This window comes from Bufo gargarizans, chromosome 3, assembly GCF_014858855.1.
Source record: "Bufo gargarizans isolate SCDJY-AF-19 chromosome 3, ASM1485885v1, whole genome shotgun sequence".
Classification (NCBI taxonomy): domain Eukaryota; kingdom Metazoa; phylum Chordata; class Amphibia; order Anura; family Bufonidae; genus Bufo; species Bufo gargarizans.
Window position 1 is genome coordinate 8,669,032 of NC_058082.1, and position 20,768 is coordinate 8,689,799.

Here is a 20,768-nt window from a genome sequence, read left to right on the forward strand (position 1 = left end):
CAGTTACCACCACTAGAGGGAGCTCAAGAGATTTCTGCAAACAGATATATACAGCCACCACTAGAGGGAGCTCAGGAGATTACTATATACATATATATACAGCCACCACTACAGGGAGCTCAGGAGATTACTACATACAGATATATACAGCCACCACTAGAGGGAGCTCAGGATATTAATCCATACAGATATATACAGTACTTAGTAGAGGGAGCTCAGGAAATTGCTGCATACAGATATTCATTTATAGCTACCACTAGAGGGAGCTCAGGAGATTACTACATACAGATATATACAGCCACCACTAGAGGGAGCTCAGGAGATTACTACATACATATATATACAGCCACCACTAGAGGGAGCTCAGGAGATTACTACATACAGATATATACAGCCACCACTAGAGGGAGCTCAGGAGATTACTACATACAGATATATACAGCCACCACTAGAGGGAGCTCAGGAGATTGCTACATACAGATATATACAGCCACCACTAGAGGGAGCTCAGGAGATTACTACATACAGATATGTACAGCCACCACTAGATTGAGCTCAGGATATTACTACATACAGATATATACAGCCACCACTAGAGGGAGCTCAGGAGATTACTACATACAGATATATACAGCCACCACTAGAGGGCGCTCAGGAGATTACTACATACAGATATATACAGCCACCACTAGAGGGAGCTCAGGAGATTACTACATACAGATATATACAGCCACCACTAGAGGGCTCTCATGACCTTACTGCATACAGATATATACAACCACCACTAGAGGAAGCTTAGGAGATTACTACATACAGATATATACAGCCACCACTAGAGGGAGCTCAGGAGATTACTACATACAGATATGTACAGTCACCACTAGAGGGAGCTCAGGAGTATACTACATACAGATATATACAGCCACCACTAGAGGGAGCTCAGGAGATTACTACATACAGATATATACAGCCACCACTAGAGGGAGCTCAGGAGATTACTACATACAGATATATACAGCCACGACTAGAGGGCTCTCATGACCTTACTGCATACAAATATATACAGCCACCACTAGAGGGAGCTCAGGAGATTACTACATACAGATATGTACAGCCACCACTAGAGGGAGCTCAGGAGATTACTACATACAGATATATACAGCCACCACTAGAGGGAGCTCAGGAGATTACTACATACAGATATATTCAGCCACCACTAGAGGGAGCTCAGGCGATTACTACATACAGATATATACAGCCACCACTAGAGGGCTCTCATGACCTTACTGCATACAAATATATACAGCCACCACTAGGGGGATCTCAGGGGCTTACTGCATACAAACACAGATGTACAACCTGTTCTCCCCCTAGTAGTGGCTGCTGGAAGCTGGAATGTAATTTTTAGCTCTGTGCAGGAGATTTGGAGCTCTGCATTAGAAATACTGACCTCCCACCGCGATAAAGATACATCATTAAATTAAACAGCAGAGAGTTGAATCCAAAATGATAAAAGTTTGAGATTCGCTTTAAATTCTTCTGATCACAAAAATGTTAAATTATAAAAATTTTAACTCATTTGGACTAAAATGTGCAGTCTCCTTTAAGGAGTCAGATCCTGCTGAGATCTTTCCAGAAATGATGTTTTTGTAGAAACCTGAGGAGCAGTTGGATTGTGGTGCTCACTGCATGTTGGCACTTGATCCGTCAACATTCTCTAATTAAACCCATCATCGTTTTTCAGCCTTGTTAATTAATTTGCTCTAGGCTTGAAGGAATTTAATATCAAACCTGTCAAACTTCACACCTCAGACAACTAAGGACGAGACCAAAAGTATGTGACCCCCTTGTGTATCTAGTCTGCAACATAAAAATAGATTGTACCGAAAAGCTCAGTAACCATGATGTTATCATAGGAGGCCATCTATTCTTCTAGTCAACTCCTCCAGCAATGTAGGAATTGTCATAAAGATCGACTGCACACAATTCTGAGATGCTCAGTGCCAAGTAGAAGCTGGAGGAATGTAAAGGCATCGACATTAAAATAGTAAAGATTTGTTCTAGCAAGAGACTGATCCATGCCACCATCTAATCGAGATGATACCAGGGTCTCCTGCCCGGGTGTGTGGAGACAACTGTAGGTGATGGAGGAGGAATATGTTCTGGTGTTCGATTTTCATGGTTAGAGTCCAGAAAGAAATGGAAGAACTTGGCTGCGTTATCCTCCAAAATTCACCTCTATGTCCTAAATTCTAGAAGTCTAAAAAAAAATAATACCCAAGGCTTTAGTGAAACCCGGAGGTTCACATGCTTATGTAAAGGGAGCAGCAGTCGTTTAGATGATATAGTTACCTAGTTTGAGCTAGCTGCATAAATATCTGTAAAACCACCACTAGGGGGAGCTCACTGAATACAGATTATACAGCCACCACTAGGGGGCTCACTACATACAGATTATACAGCCACCACTAGAGGGAGCTCACTACATACAGATTATACAGCCTCTACTAGAGGGAGCTCACTACATGCAGATTATACAGCCACCACTAGGGGGAGCTCACTACACACAGATTATACAGCCATCACTAGAGGGAGCTCACTACATACAGATTATACAGCTACCACTAGGGGGAGCTCACTACATACAGATTATACAGCTACCACTAGGGGGGCTCACTACATATAGATTATACAGGCACCACTAGGGGGGCTCACTACATACAGATTATACAGCCATCACTAGAGGGAGCTCACTGCATACAGATTATACAGTCACCACTAGAGGGAGCTCACAGCATACAGATTATACAGCCACCACTAGAGGGAGCTCACTACATACAGGTTATACAGCCACCACTAGGGGGAGCTCACTACATACAGATTATACAGCCACCACTAGAGGGAGCTCACTACATACAGATTATACAGCCACCACTAGAGGGAGCTCACTACATACAGATTATACAGCCACCACTAGAGGGAGCTCACTGCATACAGATTATACAGTCACCACTAGAGGGAGCTCACTACATACAGATTATACAGCCATCACTAGAGGGAGCTCACTACATACAGGTTATACAGCCACCACTAGGGGGAGCTCACTACACACAGATTATACAGCCACCACTAGAGGGAGCTCACTACATACAGACTATACAGTCACCACTAGGAAGAGCTCACTACATACAGATTACACAGCCTCCACTAGAGGGAGCTCACTAAATACAGATTATACAGCCACCACTAGAGGGAGCTCACTACATACAGATTATACAGCCACCACTAGAGGGAGCTCACTACATACAGATTATACAGTCACCACCAGGGGGAGCTCACTACATGCAGATTATACAGCCTCCACTAGAGGGAGCTCACTACATTCAGATTATACAGCCACTGCTGAGGGGTGCTTACTACATACAGATTATACAGCCTCCACTAGAGGGAGCTCACTACATTCAGATTATACAGCTGTCATTATGGTCTACATTAGCTATATAATTCTACATGCAGTGAGCTCCCCCTAGTAGTGAAGGCAGGATGACAGAATGAGTGTTTTTGAATTTAGAAGGGTTCAGTAATAGAGAATTGCTATTTCCATAATCTCTGACATAATGTAGCCCTACAGGTAAGGTTCCCAGGAAACATAAGAGGATCCCCATCATTGTGGGTGATTACAGGCAGCAGAAGTCATTATCTAATGGGATTGTTTGATAACTTGTGTAAACAGAAGGATAAATGGTGCCGTATGTCAGGAAATGCTGCACTATTAATCCCTCCTGAAACGGTGTACGCAGCAACCTCTGCTTACAAATATTTACCGCTCCAACGTACATATTTACTGCACATTAATCAACCGCTGACACTGTGTTTACCTCATTTAAAGGGCCCTACACATGCAGTTTACATCCACCTCCCTAAGAACTGTGGATGCAATCTATTGCCCCCTGTTATCAGTCATTTCAGGGGAGAGGATGCCTGTAGGACAGGAGAATACAGTCTATTGCCCCCTGTTATCAGCCATTTCAGGGGGAGGATGACTGTAGGACAGGAGAATACAGTCTATTGCTCCCTGTTATCAGCCATTTCAGAGGAGAGGATGACTGTAGGACAGGAGAATACAGTCTATTGCCCCCTGTTATCAGCCATTTCAGGGGGGATGATGACTGTAGGACTGGAGAATACAGTCTATTGCTCCCTGTTATCAGCCATTTCAGGGGAGAGGATGACTGTAGGACAGGAGAATACAGTCTATTGCCCCCTGTTATCGGCCATTTCAGGGGAGAGGACGACTGTAGGACAGGAGAATACAGTCTATTGCCTCCTGTTATCAGCTATTTCAGGGGCGAGGACGACTGTAGGACAGGAGAATACAGTCTATTGCCTCCTGTTATCAGCCATTTCAGGGGAGAGGATGACTGTAGGACAGGAGAATACAGTCTATTGCCCCCTGTTATCAGCCATTTCAGGGGAGAGGACGACTGTAGGACAGGAGAATACAGTCTATTGCCCCCTGTTATCAGCCATTTCAGGGGAGAGGACGACTGTAGGACAGGAGAATACAGTCTATTGCCTCCTGTTATCAGCCATTTCAGGGGCGAGGACGACTGTAGGACAGGAGAATACAGTCTATTGCCTCCTGTTATCAGCCATTTCAGGGGAGAGGACTGACTGTAGGACAGGAGAATACAGTCTATTGCTCCCTGTTATCAGCCATTTCAGGGGAGAGGATGACTGTAGGACAGGAGAATACAGTCTATTGCCCCCTGTTATCAGCCATTTCAGGGGAGAGGATGACTGTAGGACAGGAGAATACAGTCTATTGCCCCTGTTATCAGCCATTTCAGGGGAGAGGATGACTGTAGGACAGGAGAATACAGTCTATTGCCCCTGTTATCAGCCATTTCAGGGGAGAGGATGACTGTAGGACAGGAGAATACAGTCTATTGCCCCTGTTATCAGCCATTTCAGGGGAGAGGATGACTGTAGGACAGGAGAATACAGTCTATTGCCCCTGTTATCAGCCATTTCAGGGGAGAGGATGACTGTAGGACAGGAGAATACAGTCTATTGCCCCTGTTATCAGCCATTTCAGGGAGAGGATGACTGTAGGACAGGAGAATACAGTCTATTGCCCCTGTTATCAGCCATTTCAGGGGAGAGGATGACTGTAGGACAGGAGAATACAGTCTATTGCCCCTGTTATCAGCCATTTCAGGGGAGAGGATGACTGTAGGACAGGAGAATACAGTCTATTGCCCCCTGTTATCAGCCATTTCAGGGGAGAGGATGACTGTAGGACAGGAGAATACAGTCTATTGCCCCCTGTTATCAGCCATTTCCGGGGAGAGGATGACTGTAGGACAGGAGAATACAGTCTATTGCCCCTGTTATCAGCCATTTCAGGGGAGAGGATGACTGTAGGACAGGAGAATACAGTCTATTGCCCCTGTTATCAGCCATTTCAGGGGAGAGGATGACTGTAGGACAGGAGAATACAGTCTATTGCCCCTGTTATCAGCCATTTCAGGGAGGAGGATGACTGTAGGACAGGAGAATACAGTCTATTGCCCCCTGTTATCAGCCATTTCAGGGGAGAGGATGACTGTAGGACAGGAGAATACAGTCTATTGCCCCCTGTTATCAGCCATTTCAGGGAGAGGATGACTGTAGGACAGGAGAATACAGTCTATTGCCCCCTGTTATCAGCCATTTCAGGGGAGAGGATGACTGTAGGACAGGAGAATACAGTCTATTGCCCCTGTTATCAGCCATTTCAGGGGAGAGGATGACTGTAGGACAGGAGAATACAGTCTATTGCCCCTGTTATCAGCCATTTCAGGGGAGAGGATGACTGTAGGACAGGAGAATACAGTCTATTGCTCCCTGTTATCAGCCATTCAGGGGAGAGGATGACTGTAGGACAGGAGAATACAGTCTATTGCCCCTGTTATCAGCCATTTCAGGGGAGAGGATGACTGTAGGACAGGAGAATACAGTCTATTGCCCCTGTTATCAGCCATTTCAGGGGAGAGGATGACTGTAGGACAGGAGAATACAGTCTATTGCCCCCTGTTATCAGCCATTTCAGGGGAGAGGATGACTGTAGGACAGGAGAATACAGTCTATTGCCCCCTGTTATCAGCCATTTCAGGGGAGAGGATGACTGTAGGACAGGAGAATACAGTCTATTGCCCCTGTTATCAGCCATTTCAGGGGAGAGGATGACTGTAGGACAGGAGAATACAGTCTATTGCCCCCTGTTATCAGCCATTTCAGGGAGAGGATGACTGTAGGACAGGAGAATACAGTCTATTGCCTCCCTGTTATCAGCCATTTCAGGGGAGAGGATGACTGTAGGACAGGAGAATACAGTCTATTGCCCCTGTTATCAGCCATTTCAGGGGAGAGGATGACTGTAGGACAGGAGAATACAGTCTATTGCCCCCTGTTATCAGCCATTTCAGGGGAGAGGATGACTGTAGGACAGGAGAATACAGTCTATTGCCCCCTGTTATCAGCCATTTCAGGGGAGAGGATGACTGTAGGACAGGAGAATACAGTCTATTGCCCCCTGTTATCCAGCCATTTCAGGGGAGAGGATGACTGTAGGACAGGAGAATACAGTCTATTGCCCCTGTTACCAGCCATTTCAGGGGAGAGGATGACTGTAGGACAGGAGAATACAGTCTATTGCCCCCTGTTATCAGCCATTTCAGGGGAGAGGATGACTGTAGGACAGGAGAATACAGTCTATTGCCCCTGTTATCAGCCATTTCAGAGGAGAGGATGACTGTAGGACAGGAGAATACAGTCTATTGCCCCCTGTTATCAGCCATTTCAGAGGAGAGGATGACTGTAGGACAGGAGAATACAATCTATTGCCCCTGTTATCAGCCATTTCAGGGGAGAGGATGACTGTAGGACAGGAGAATACAGTCTATTGCCTCCTGTTATCAGCCATTTCAGGGGAGAGGATGACTGTAGGACAGGAGAATACAGTCTATTGCCCCTGTTATCAGCCATTTCAGGGGAGAGGATGACTATAGGACAGGAGAATACAGTCTATTGCCCCCTGTTACCAGCCATTTCAGGGGAGAGGATGACTGTAGGACAGGAGAATACAGTCTATTGCCCCCTGTTATCAGCCATTTCAGGGGAGAGGATGACTGTAGGACAGGAGAATACAGTCTATTGCTCCCTGTTATCAGCCATTTCAGAGGAGAGGATGACTGTAGGACAGGAGAATACAGACTATTGCTCCCTGTAATCAGCCATTTTTTTTTATTTTTTTTATTCTGATTTGGTAAATTGGACCAGTCCATCATTGGTTCGGTTTTTTAATTTGTTTTCAATGTATGTAAATCACCTATATACAGTATATATATTTCATATAAACTCACATATGTTTGTATTTTTCTAGATGGTGTTGTTTTGGTGGATCCTGAATATCTGAAAGAAAGAAAAGGTACCGTATATAATGTCTTCTCAGTGGTTGTCCACTACAGATACATCATCAATTTTTTTCTTAAAAACACCTTAACATGTTCCTCAGGGGCCGGACAATTAGCAGGGGAGGCTTGAGGAAGGAGCTCTACAAATTACTTGCTCTGTATTAACTTTATCAAAGGAAAAAACAAGAACAGCAGCCCTATGGTACAATAATAATAATGATCTTTTTTTATATAGCGCCAACATATTCCGCATCTCTTTCTAATCAGAGGGTTTATGTACAATCAGAATCATACATTACACAGCAACAATTAGAAGAACAGGAATGAGGGCCCCGCACGCAAGAGCTTTCAATCAGCTGCAGAGGTAGTAAATAGGGTGTCTTATGTCCATCATTTTACTACAGAACTTCTTATAATTTTCTCCAGGGGTGGGAAAAAATGTGTAAAAGGTTGGGGAAGGGGTTTTATAAAAATCGTTCTAGTTTACCCTCAATATAGTAAAATAACAAGAATATGGGACAATAGTCACAAGATCGGGTGCACAGCATCTGTATAAGAACAACTCCATATAATGTTCCTCAGGGGCGGGATTGGATGTACTAAAGGTTTAGGAAAGGGAGGCTATAAAATTATTGCAGTATTTCACCCTCAACAAAAACAAGAAGACAAGAAACGTCTCCCAGTAATGGCCATGCTGGTCAAACTGGTTAAACTCACTTGTACAGATTTAAAGGGGTATTCCCATTACAGAATTTGGGGGCTTAATGCTTGGACATTAAAAGATGTAGTCCAAGATAAAATAAAGGGACTGCTTTCATCCAAAAACAGTGCCACACTTCCCACAGGTTGTGTGTGGTATTGCAGCTCAGTGACATTAGCTTCGATGGAGGTGAACTGCAATACAAGACACAAGCTGTGAGCAGATTTAAATCGCTGTGTCTGGGGAAAAAAAAATGCATATTTTCTTTAAGATGTTCCAACCCCTACAAGCCCCTGTGACTTATGAATTTTTAGGTCTGGTTGTGGTCGTTAGCTGTAGATAGAGCGCCCTCGTGAAACTTTGTAACAACCCTGATTGTGCCTGTGTTTTATTTAGGGCTTAAAGGAGACCCTTAACTCTAGGTCCCTTGGGTGCTAACCTCTCAGTACTGTAGGAAACAATAAACAAGTAGGACTGGAGATATTTTTTGGTACCCTTCCCCCGAGAAATTGAATTTTTGACAATTTTTCACCTGGCAGACATCAATCTCCAATTACATTAAATCATAGCCAGGGAGGATGAGTAATTACGAGCCTTTATGCTTCAGTCATCTCTATTAGAGGCGCCTCTCTCAAAAACTAGAGTACAGAAAATTAGCGGCTTGTCTCCATGTACGAGACAGAACGTCAGCGAGAGCGTGATGGGGATAATGAAGCAGTCACGCGGCTGGAGTCTCGTCAACCTGCAGATCCTGCCAGTTTAATTACAGCCGGGTTCTGTCTCTTGTTTCTCCAGTGTTTGTGACGTTGACTTGCGCCTTTCGTTATGGCCGTGAGGACCTTGATGTTCTTGGTCTGACTTTTCGCAAGGATCTTTTTGTGGCCAACATTCAAGCTTTCCCACCCGTCCCAGAAGAGAAGAAGCCACTGACGCGGCTGCAGGAGCGCTTGATTAAGAAGTTGGGCGAGCATGCCTACCCGTTCACCTTCGAGGTAGGAGAGGATCCTCCATATCGCCTAATGTCTAGAATTAGAAAAACATGGCTGCTTTAGTTTCACCATTTCCCTACGGCTGAACAACTATATATGTTGGAAATAGGGTCTTTAAACATGGCGCCCACTCTGAAGCGAAGCTGCCAGCGTAGCCTCCTGGTTTCTGCTGCTTTAAACACCAGACACCGGAAAGCAATGTCTGTGATCGGCGATAGTGCCGATTGCAGACAGATGCCGTGGTCAATTGAAACCACGGCATCTGAGCAGCTTTCATAGGAGCGCTGCTTGGCCCATCGGCTCTCGAAGGAGCTAAATAACGAATCTCCCATAGGCTGCAATGGTAATTTACTGCAGTCTATGGAGGAAGCATTCAGATGATTGCATGTGAAAGTGCCCTAGGAGGACGAAAAAAAGTTTTTAAAACTGCAAAAAAAAATCTAAAAAAAATAAATGAAAAATAAATATAAATAAACACAAAAAAAATGAACATCCCAAAATGTCTGAACGATTATAACTCGTTCGCTTAATGGCGATAAAACCCCAAAATAGACGATTCAGTGTTTTTTCATCACTTCACTACCTGCAAAAATGAAATGAAAAGTGATGAAAAAGTCATACGTATTCCAAAATGGTATCAATAAAAACTACCCTCAGAAAATAAGCCCTCGCTCAGCTCCGTAAGTGAAAGTAGAAAAAAAAAGTTATTGGGGATCAGAATTTTCAATTTTTTTTATTTTTTAAGAATAAAAATACAAGAAAAAGTCTATAAATGTGGTATCACTGTAATCGTACTGACCCGGAGCATGAAGAGAACAGGGCAGTTTTATCTCATAGGGAACGCTGTAAAAACAAAACCCATAAAACTATATAGATGTGGTATCACTCGCTTCTCGGCCTTTTGGCCAAGATCAAGTGTAGTATCTGTTCCTATTGATTCCTGGTGGACAGAGCCCTGGCAGGATGTAGAACAGAGAACCACATGGCATCCCTAGGGTGTACGGCTTGGGCCATTAGTGCCCTATGCTAGGTGACCAAGGGATCGCTGGATCGAAGCCAGGGGCTGAGATGTTTGAAAGCCCGAGGTGCAGAAGTGCCCCAGGAGTGGTGACCCTGAGGTGCCTGAACTCACTGGGGGTGGAGACCACTGAGTGACGGCTTCACTTTCTCGCATTTTGAGCGCACACACCTCTATTTTTTGCCCGGCCATCAGGAAGAGGAATTTTTATAATTCCGTCCGGATGTCCGGGCTGAGCTTCAGCGCACATTTACTATTTATTTAACTTTTATTGTTCACTTTCCACGTTTTGTTTGTCACAAGGATTTCTTGGGTTGCGGCGCCCTTACGGGTACCTTCCTAGAAGTCTGGTGAGGGGGGGTGGCCATCCCGGTTCCGCACCCCCCTGCAAAACCCCTTGGGCTCTCCCTTCGGGGAGAGTCCAGACCTAGTTGTTGAAGCTCTGTGCCGACACCTTGGGTGGTAGCCTCGGTGAAAGCCGGAGCATAGACTTGGCGTACCCTTGGCTTTGGCTGGGGGTTGCCTATTTTGTCTCGGTCCCTTGCAGAAGCCTTCTGGCCCGGAGGGACTGGGAAAGGTTTATGGGGGGCCTTCTCTTATGGAGAGGGCCTGCGATGGACGGTAACCTTGTGCACGTTTTTGTGTGGCACAATTTTGTTGCACGGGTGTAGAAAGCACGCGCCTAAAAAAACCCGCTGTAATCGTACTGACCCGGAGAATGAAGGGAACAGGGCAGTTTAATCTCATAGGGAACGCTGTAAAAACAAAACATAACACTGTAACAGAATTACATTTTTGTTTTCAATTCCATGCCCTTTTCTCCAGCTTCCCACTACATTGTATACAACATTAAATGGTGTCTTTAGAAAGGACAAAAAAAACAAGCTAAGTGAACAGAAAAATAAAACGGAAAATCGCCTGGCAATGAAGTGGTTAAAAACGGTGCCATACCTGTCCTTTGGTTGTGTGTGGTATTGCAGCTCTGCCCCATTCTCTTCAGTGGAGCCGGCCATTAAACGTTGTTTACAGTCCTGATACAATGTATCAATTGTAAAGTTTTCTGTGAATCCTTTGTTACCTACTGTTTTATGTGCCACATGAAGAGCTGACTTCAACATTTCTGGCATCTCCTGCTGGTTCAGTGTCTCCATAGAGAAGATCCTGGCGATTTGCCCTCTGGGAGGTATATCCTTTCTTCAGGGACATCTGCTTTTAACCCCGACCTAGCAGTGTAGCTGTAGGGGGTGCGGAGGTAGCGGTCGCAGCCATGCCCTGATGCCGTATAGTACAATAAATGGCACATGGAAGGTGGGGTTCCGGTACAGATTTCACTTTGGGGCCCAGAAGCTTTACGTTTTTTCAGTGTCGAAGGGTAAAAACTAAATCTAAAATTCTATTTGGAAATGTCGGTTCCTGTTATTTGTAGGTTGAACTGTAATGACCAGATACCGGAAGCGCAAATAATGAACTTTTTTTGATTTTCCAGATTCCACCAAATCTCCCATGTTCTGTCACTCTTCAGCCCGGCCCCGAAGACACAGGAAAGGTTTGTGGTGGTGGTGGTGATGGTGGTGGTGGTGGTAGGGGGGGGGGGGCGGTCTGGTCAAATTGAACCAATGGTTAGACATTAGCGTTATTCATTTCTTGATATTTTCTGTAAAAAAAAAAGGATAACATTGTAATTGTACTAGATGACGGTTATGAAGATAGTGGTGGTGGCAGAAGTATTACTGCAGGTGGTGGTGACAAAGGCGGTGAGAACCTTCTAGAAGAAGTAGAGAGAAGATAATATTAGTACAGCTATGGGTTAGGAGATGGCAGGGGATGTGATGGTTGAGATGAAGGCTGTGGTGAAGGCTTTGTAGGAGGTGGTTATGAGGCTGGTGGTAGAATGGAAGTAGTAATGAAGATGGTGGTGGTTGAAATGGGGATGGTAATTGTTATATTGGCGGCTTGTGCCCGATGCAGTTGCATCTCGGGCAGGAATGGGCACCTCTCCATTCACTCCTCTGATGATGTTCCAATTTCCTGTAGCTTCCTTGTGGTGGATCCAGCCACTGGGGTATTCCGGTTCTTCTCCCCATGCAGGCTGTGGCCTGATCTTGCCAGCAAAGCTTCTTCCTTCTGACCTTAGGGTGCGCATGCTCTCACTCTGACCGCAACCTGATTTGCACCAGCCGATGGCTGGCAATCCTTTCCCAGTGGGAGGGTGCCTGAGAAATAGGTTCTTGCTCCTAGCTGTCCTGCAAATGTGTTCTGTTAAGTGATTGTCTGCCCGTGTACTGACTCCTGCCTGTTCCTGGATACAGACCCTGAGATGGCTTCCCTAAACCTTTGGATTGTTTCTCAGATTTGCATGTACTTTGCCTGCCCTGACCTCAGCCTGTTACTGACTACAAGTATTGCCTGTTCCCTCAGGGTTGCACAATGGTGTCTCTGAACCCTGTGGGTCAGCAGACAACCACAAGGAGACTATTCCTGGAGGTAGCAGCCTGGTGGCTCCCTTGCAGAGAAGACCAGATCCCTGTATAGGGGTTAAAGGGCAAGATCGAGGGGACTGTCAGGATAATGCCCCTAGATTTAGCCCTAAGTCAAATCCATTGGTTGGTGCAGTGGTTTCACTTCCACTGCTTTACAGGAATGAAGTTGGTGGTAGAGGGTCAGCGACAATGGTGGTGGTAATGAAGGTCGTGGAGAAAGTGTTAGTGGAAGGGTTAAGATAAAGAGGTCGGTGTAGAGTGGGGGCAGTAATGGAGGTGATGGTAGAATGATGGGGGTAGTAATTAAGGTGGTGACAGGGTGGTGATGGTGGCAGACGAGGGCTGGTAATGAAGGTGCCAGATGTGGTCATACTGGTGATGGTGGTCGAGGTAATGAGATTAATGATCCACTGTCCTCTCCTCCCTCTCAGGCCTGTGGGGTGGACTATGAGGTGAAGGCTTTCTGTGCTGAAACCCTGGAAGAAAAGATCCATAAAAGGTAGAAAAAATATGATCTATCTATCTCTTATCTATCTATTATCTATCTCTTATCTATCTATTATCTATCTATCTATTATCTATCTATTATCTATCTATCTATCTATCTATCTATGTATCTCTTATCTATCTATTATCTATCTATCTATTATCTATCTATCTATGTATCTCTTATCTATCTATTATCTATCTATCTATTATCTATCTATCTATCTATCTATTATCTATCTATCTATCTATTATCTATCTATCTATCTATCTATCTATCTATCTATCTATTATCTATCTATCTATCTATTATCTATCTATCTATCTATTATCTATCTATCTATCTATCTATTATCTATCTATTATCTATCTATTATCTATCTATCTATCTATTATCTATCTATCTATCTATCTATTATCTATCTATCTATTATCTATCTATCTATCTATCTATCTATCTATCTATCTATCTATCTATCTATCTATCTATCTATCTATCTATCTATCTATCTATCTATCTATCTATTATCTATCTCTTATCTATCTATCTATCTATCTCTTATCTATCTATCTATCTATCTATCTATCTATCTCATATCTATCTATCTATCTATCTATCTATCTATCTATCTATCTATCTCTTATCTATCTATCTATCTATCTATCTATCTCATATCTATCTATCTATCTATCTATTATCTATCTCTTATCTATCTATCTATCTATCTATCTATCTATCTCCTATCTATCTATCTATCTATCTACAGTATCTATCTATCTCATATCTATCTATCTATCTATCTATTTCTATCTATCTATCTATTATCTATCTATCTCATATCTATCTATCTATCTATCTCTATCTCATATCTATCTCTTCTTTATTTCCTCAGGAATTCAGTACGATTAGTAATCAGGAAAGTGCAGTATGCCCCAGAGAGGCCGGGACCACAGCCGATGGCCGAGACCACACGACAGTTCCTGATGTCAGATAAACCTCTGCACCTGGAGGCATCGCTAGATAAAGAGGTGACCCTAAAATTATTCTGGATTATCGGACATTCATAAAAACGTTTCATGTCATAAACCTTACCAATTGTTCTCTCTGCATAGATTTCCAGATTATCAGAATTAGTAAATCTATATGCAGTATTATGCTTAGCCTTGTTTTCTTATGCTCTAGTTACATTCAAAGCAGCATTTACAGTTCTGCCAGTTTCCTGTTGGCTCCCACACCTGCCTGCGCCCCACTGGTTCTGTGAACTACAATGCGATAGCCGCACCTAGTGACTTATGGGAGACGAATGTCTCTGTCACACTTCAGCTGCATCCTCTTTATGGTCTGTAAGACTGTGAATGCAGCTCTGGAGGTAATTGGAGTATAAGGCCTCATTCACACATCAGTGTTTTGGTCAGTGATTTCCATCAGTGATTGTGAGATAAAACCAGGATTGGAGCCTCCACAGACATAAGGGAAAGATCTGCTCCTGTTCTGTGTTTAGAGCCGCACTTGGTTTTGGCTGAAAATCACTGATGGAAATCACTGACCAAACACTGACATGTGAATGAGGCATAAGACGTCCCAAAATGCTTATTAATGCTTAACGCTTGCTACAATGTATCAGAGCAGACTTCTGAGCTCATAGAGGATTATCTAGACTGGATACAATTGTAACAAAGCCTCAGCTGTGAAAAGTATTGCTTTTCCACCTTTAGGCCTAGTTCACACTTCAGTGATTTCCATCAGTGATTTTTAAACCAAAACCTGGAATGGAGCCTCCACTGATGAGGCAGAATGAAAAGATCTGCTCCTGTTCTGTGTTTTTGACCCGCACCTGGTTTTGGCTGAAAATCACTGATGGAAATCACTGACCAAACACTGACCTGTGAACTAGGCCTGAACATCCATCTCCTGCTGATTGCAGACATGCAGTGTGTAATTGCTAGTCTCTGACGCCATCTACAGGCCGCACTGGGAACTGCACCCATTATTGATAACTTTTTTAATGATCTTTTCTCTTTGACACTTTTGGACACATTTTGATACTTCTATTGTTTTTCTGCAGATTTATTACCATGGAGAGCCGATCAATGTCAATGTCCACGTCACAAACAACACAAACAAGACTGTGAAGAAGATTAAAATCTCAGGTGATGATGAGACCCTGCAGGGCAAGCGTTGCACTATACACATATATTGGTGCAACTGTAATATAAATAATACCAATTCTTATAAATGTGCTCTATCTGTTGTTCGTTACAGTGCGCCAGTATGCCGACATTTGCCTCTTCAACACGGCCCAGTACAAGTGCCCAGTAGCGGTGGAGGAAGCTGAGTGAGTACATATCGTTACATCCATGCTGCAATGGCTTCTTCTTCCTGGTCGTCCCCCTAGACTACTTTTTAAAGGGATGTGATATACCGCCAACTGCAGTCATCAAGTAGCTCTAGCTTTAAAAACTGCTGCTGTGCTCTTTTTGGAGCAGTTCCGTCAGCATATACTTTCCTTGCGCTAATCCCAATTAATCTTTTATGCTCCACTCACATCCAGAGCTGTAGTTACCATAACACAATGCATGCAGCTAAGTTGTAAAGTGCCACGCCTGACTGCATATTATAGATAAACTGTAGCAATCAACAGAAATGGGAACGCAGCTTTGTATGTGACTGGAGTGATGTAACTCAAGGCAATGTGTTGAGGCAGGTTAACCTAAGAAATGCTGAAGATTTAACCCTCTCCTTGTCTCTGTGTCCTTCCAGCAGTGACGTTGTAGCGCCCAGCTCCACATTTTGTAAGGTCTATACGTTGACTCCATTCCTGGCCAACAACCGGGAGAAGCGCGGCCTGGCGCTGGATGGGAAATTGAAGCATGAAGACACCAACTTGGCATCTAGTACTCTGTGAGACGTCCTCTGAGCCCTCTCCCCGTCACCTATATAATATAGCCCACAATCCATAGTTCTGTGGGGTTCTCACCAATAAGACACAAACAACAAAATATCTGATGTTTTTCAGAGTCTGAGACTGCAGCATGAGAACTACCTGAGGGTTAGTGTGAGAATGTCCTGGGCAATTCTCACACACTTTAGCAATCAGACAGTGAGGATCAGCTTTGTTTTTTCCACCATGAGAATAGTATATAGGAGTGATTCCAGGCCTTTCTAATACCTGATAAAACCCTCATTATCCATGCCCTGGTGCTGCATGGACAGTAATGAGAATGTCCTTTGGACTGCCGCAAATCATTGACATAGTGCATTATTTATATTTTGGTCAAGCTTACTTTCCATCCCTGTTTACAATATGATGTTCAAACACATTCTCATCATTGTATTATTCATAAAATAATCTGATTGGCCAATTATGCTGCGGTGCCAACTTGAACTGTGCTCATTCTCACTCCAGTGTGACATATATATATATATATATATATATATATATGTATGAGTAAAATAGGTATTCGAGCGCTGCAACTCTCCCTCACAATGCCCTTGTACTGCAAATATGGTGCAAAAACTTTTGGGAACTTTAGCACAATAATAAGAATGTCCTCAGGTCATTCTCACTACAGAATGTGAATCTCTAAGAGCAATTGCAGAACATTCTTATATTCAACATCCAGATTCTAATCTAATTTAAGGGGAATCCCAAGACATTTTTATATTGAAACCTCCACTCTAGATCACAGTGAATAAAGATTTGGTAGCTTCACTGTAAAATGAGAACGTCCTCAGGTCATCTTTCCTTAGTTACTACCGGATTGAAATATCTAAGGGAAATCCCAGGACATTCTTATTTTGCAGCCTCCACTCCCCATACATTGAAGAACACAGTGAATAGAGATTATGGACCTGCTCTCTATAATTGGATTCTCCTCAGGCGATTCTCACCATGTTACTACAGGATGAGAATATATAAGAGGAATGTCATGATATTCTTATATTAAAAACTCCAGATAATATTTAAGATTAATCCTAAAATGTTCTTGTGTTGAAGCCTTCAATCCTTAAACCCTTACACTGAAGACAACAGTGAATGAAGATTGTGGAGCTTCATTCTGTAATTAGAATATCCCCAGGTCATTCTTGTTTTGTTACAACAGGATTAGAATATGTGAGGTTAATCCCAAAACATTCTTATATTGCAGCCTGTACTCTTCATATTTTTACAATGAGGTGAATGGAAATTGTGGACCTGCTCTGCATGACGAGAATATCTTCAGGTCATTCTCACTCTGTTACTACAGGATGAGAATATCTAAGAGGAATCCCAGGCCATTCTATAATGCAGCCTGTACTCTTCATACTTTGAAGTGAAAATAGATTGTGGAGCTTCACTGCAAAATTAGAATATCCTTGAGTCATTTCCACTCTGTAGCCTCTGTTAAGTATGAAAATATCTAAGAGGAATCCCAGGACATTCTTATGTTGCAGCCTCCATGTAGTACTTAAGGGGAATCCCAAGATATTGTTATATTAAAGTCTTCACTCCTTATACTTTTACACTGAAGACTCCAGTGAATGGACATTGTTGAACTTCCCGGTAAAATGTGAATATCCTCAGGTCATTCTCATCAGTGTGATCAGCCAGTTCTCTACATCTTGGGAAGTTTCCCCCTGTTCTGAACTCTGTCTTGGAATCCACCCTTACTTCTACTTGATTGAGAAATGGGGCCAACATGGAGAATTCATCCCTTACTAGATTGGGCTGCACTCTCACAACCGTATGTTCTCGTCTGGGTGTTCCAGTCAGGGGAACAGGACGAATCATAGGACACTTCTGGGGTCAATGGTTGACCATCAGCTTTTCAACCATTGTTTTTTTATTTCTAGGTTGAGAGATGGAGCCAACAAGGAGATCCTTGGAATTATTGTCTCGTACAAGGTGAAAGTGAAGCTGGTCGTGTCACGAGGAGGGTAAGCCTTCATTAGGATTTCACATTTGTTGTGTTTCCAGGACAATAGATTAAGCTCGGGTAATATTTTTGAAAATATCTAACACTTTCTGACGAGGAACATGAAACACTTGTACTTGTTATGGACATGACTTCATTGATGCGACCCCCAGGTCATTCTCACACACTTAAGCAATCAGCAGCTTTGGTCTCTCTAAGGACATCCTAATACTGCAATTTCCATTATTGGTCTTGGAGAGGACTTCAGAATTCAGACCTCAGACCAAACCCAAAAATTTAGACCTCAAACCAGACCCCGTAATTCAGACTCAAACTAGACCTCAAATCTCTGACCACAGACATAAAACCTTCTTTGTATTTTCCACCCCTTGGTCCTGGCTGCCTTTGGGCTCTGGTTGCCGATGCCTACAGAGACCTGACTAGTGTCCAGCAGGTAAAACTTCCTGTGGTCTCTACTGTAGATTTATCTGGTTTGAGTTGCTGAGCAACCATTATCTCATTGTCTAGGTGACCACCACTTGTATCTCTACAGAAGAGGCTGCAGGAAGTTCAACCTGCTGTACAACAGACTGCCTCTGGACTGGTTCTGGACCCTTCCCCTGACTCAGTGGTCACCCAGGCCAGAAAATAGTTGCTAGAGCGATAAGTGGCTGTTGGCCAAAACCAAGCTATAGAAGACATGACGAGCACACATCCAACGAGAGGAGATGCAGTGTATAGCATCAGCCTTGTTTCTGGCCACTGCGTCATCACTTCAATGAGTGATGTACGATGACACGAAGGCACAGCTGGTCACATGACATAGGATCGCAATGTTGCGCTGAAATCTACCAGGTTATGATTGTCACGACAACTTGCGGTTCCCATGTCGCGCGTCCATCGAGCCCTAGCATACAGAAGATGGTAAAATTTCAGCTTTGCTTGAGCATCAAATAGTTCCTGCCATGAATCCTCTTAAGCTCTGCTGTATAAATCCTGAGTGTAATACCTGGGATGACCACTAGGTGTCCCCTAAATACAATTCTTGTAATTTGTGTACTATCCCGAACAGGAGTTGTGTATACCATGCAGCGTTCTTCTCATCTACTTGGGATATTACTCTGGATACTAAGCTGGGATGTTCGTCTCTAGGATTTGTCACCTTGACAGGATATTTGAGAATTGTGGAACTTATTAGTAATGATTCTCTTTCCCTTTAATTGTTGGAAAGGATAAGCCACCCATGTTAAAGTCTTGGACAACCCCTTTAAGTTTCCACATAATGTTCAGTAGCTTTGTAAATCTGCTGCTTAACTTATCCTGTGCTGATAGTGAGCTCCATCTTGTCTTATACTCCAGTCACACTTCAGAGCTGCATTTACATGACTCCCTGCTATCGTCTATATGCGCTGTGTTGTACTGTGGGGGATGGAGGGTTTGCATGTACAGAGAAAAATCTTCTTGCCAGAGTCTTCGCTAAGTGGTTAAGGGCGTGCACAATACTGACGTATATCAGACAGCAGAATGGTGAATGCAGCTCTGGATGCCACTATGCTAAGTAAGCATATTGTGACTCCAATCACATCCAAAGCTGTATTCGCAATAATAGCAGTTTTGCGTTCAGTGAAACAAAGGTCACTGACCTTGTCGCCTTTAGTTCCCGGGGTCGGTATGGGGGGCGTCCTCTGCTGTGGGGCATTATGGATGGATGACATAGATTTACAGACGCTGCAAACGAGCAGCAGCGTCTCGGCTGAGCTGTTAGGAATGTATGGATTCCACACGGCAGTGTGTGAACGCAGCTCTGGAAGTGAATAGAGCATATGCATTACACAAATCCTATGAGCGTGCCCTGACACTGAACCAGAAGGGGTTGCCAGGAAATGAGAGGTTGTGCCGCAATGCAGTCTGAAAGCAAGTGGGAAAACTAGTACAACTGTGGATGCAGCTCTGCAAGTGAATAGAGCATATGCATTACTATAAATCCCATCAGAGCATGTCCTGACACTGATCCAGAAGGGGTAGTTGGGAAGTCAGCAGTTGTGCAGCAATGCAGTCTGAAAGCAAGTGAAAAACTTTGATGCAGCTCTGGATGTAACTGGAGTATAAAAGAATCAGTATCCTTAGAATCAGCAAAGCCCATGATATGTAGTGTAACCTGCTGATTGATGTTCTCAAGAGGAGCTTTCATTTTGTTAATTAACATTGGCAAGTAAATGAGCCGGCCGCCCGCCCCTTGGTGCACGCTCCCCAGGGGTTAGGTTACCCGGCTCTATTACCTGCTATTTTGGGATTCGCTGACTCGGGGGTGATGCTCGCGCTGACTAATTCTCTGATCTACTTTGAACAATGGCAGCCTTCTGGGAGACCTTGCGTCAAGGTAATTGCTGAAACTTCTGCAAGTCACGACCATGCACCAAATCCCACTGCATCTGTCTTGGCCCCATCCTCACAGCCCTCCATTTAACACTGTGCCCCCCCCCAGGAGAGGAAGAGGGGAGGGGGGGCTTCTGCATGAACCATTTATCTGTCACGTCATGTCTTCTGATTTTCAGGCTGGGTCTTAGTTGTGTCTTAAAGGGACAACACTCCTATGAGTTGCATCTTGATGCTGCAGGTTTGCTGGTGCTAGGTGGCAGCCGCCACTAGGTGGCAGCAGTGGGAAAAGTTTAAAGGGGTTGTTGACAGGTATCTGATCGTTGTGGACCCCAACCTACGTTAATCTGGGTGTGGTTATTGTGT

The 20,768-nt window shown here is 43.8% G+C and overlaps 1 protein-coding gene and 1 pseudogene across 3 annotated transcripts in view; both read left to right on the top strand.

Annotated features, from left to right (window-relative positions):
• LOC122933204 (beta-arrestin-1) overlaps nt 1-20,768 on the top strand; it is a 136,432-nt gene that overhangs the window by 98,222 nt on the left and 17,442 nt on the right. For all 3 annotated transcript variants that reach the window (XM_044288047.1, XM_044288048.1, XM_044288049.1), the window contains 9 exons: nt 7,427-7,471; nt 8,953-9,149; nt 11,651-11,710; nt 13,076-13,143; nt 14,024-14,159; nt 15,197-15,281; nt 15,394-15,466; nt 15,892-16,032; nt 17,965-18,048. In XM_044288047.1, coding sequence (XP_044143982.1) covers nt 7,427-7,471; nt 8,953-9,149; nt 11,651-11,710; nt 13,076-13,143; nt 14,024-14,159; nt 15,197-15,281; nt 15,394-15,466; nt 15,892-16,032; nt 17,965-18,048 — 889 coding nt within the window. The remainder of the gene's footprint in view (nt 1-7,426; nt 7,472-8,952; nt 9,150-11,650; nt 11,711-13,075; nt 13,144-14,023; nt 14,160-15,196; nt 15,282-15,393; nt 15,467-15,891; nt 16,033-17,964; nt 18,049-20,768) is intronic.
• Nucleotides 10,032-10,130, top strand: LOC122933588 (annotated as a pseudogene).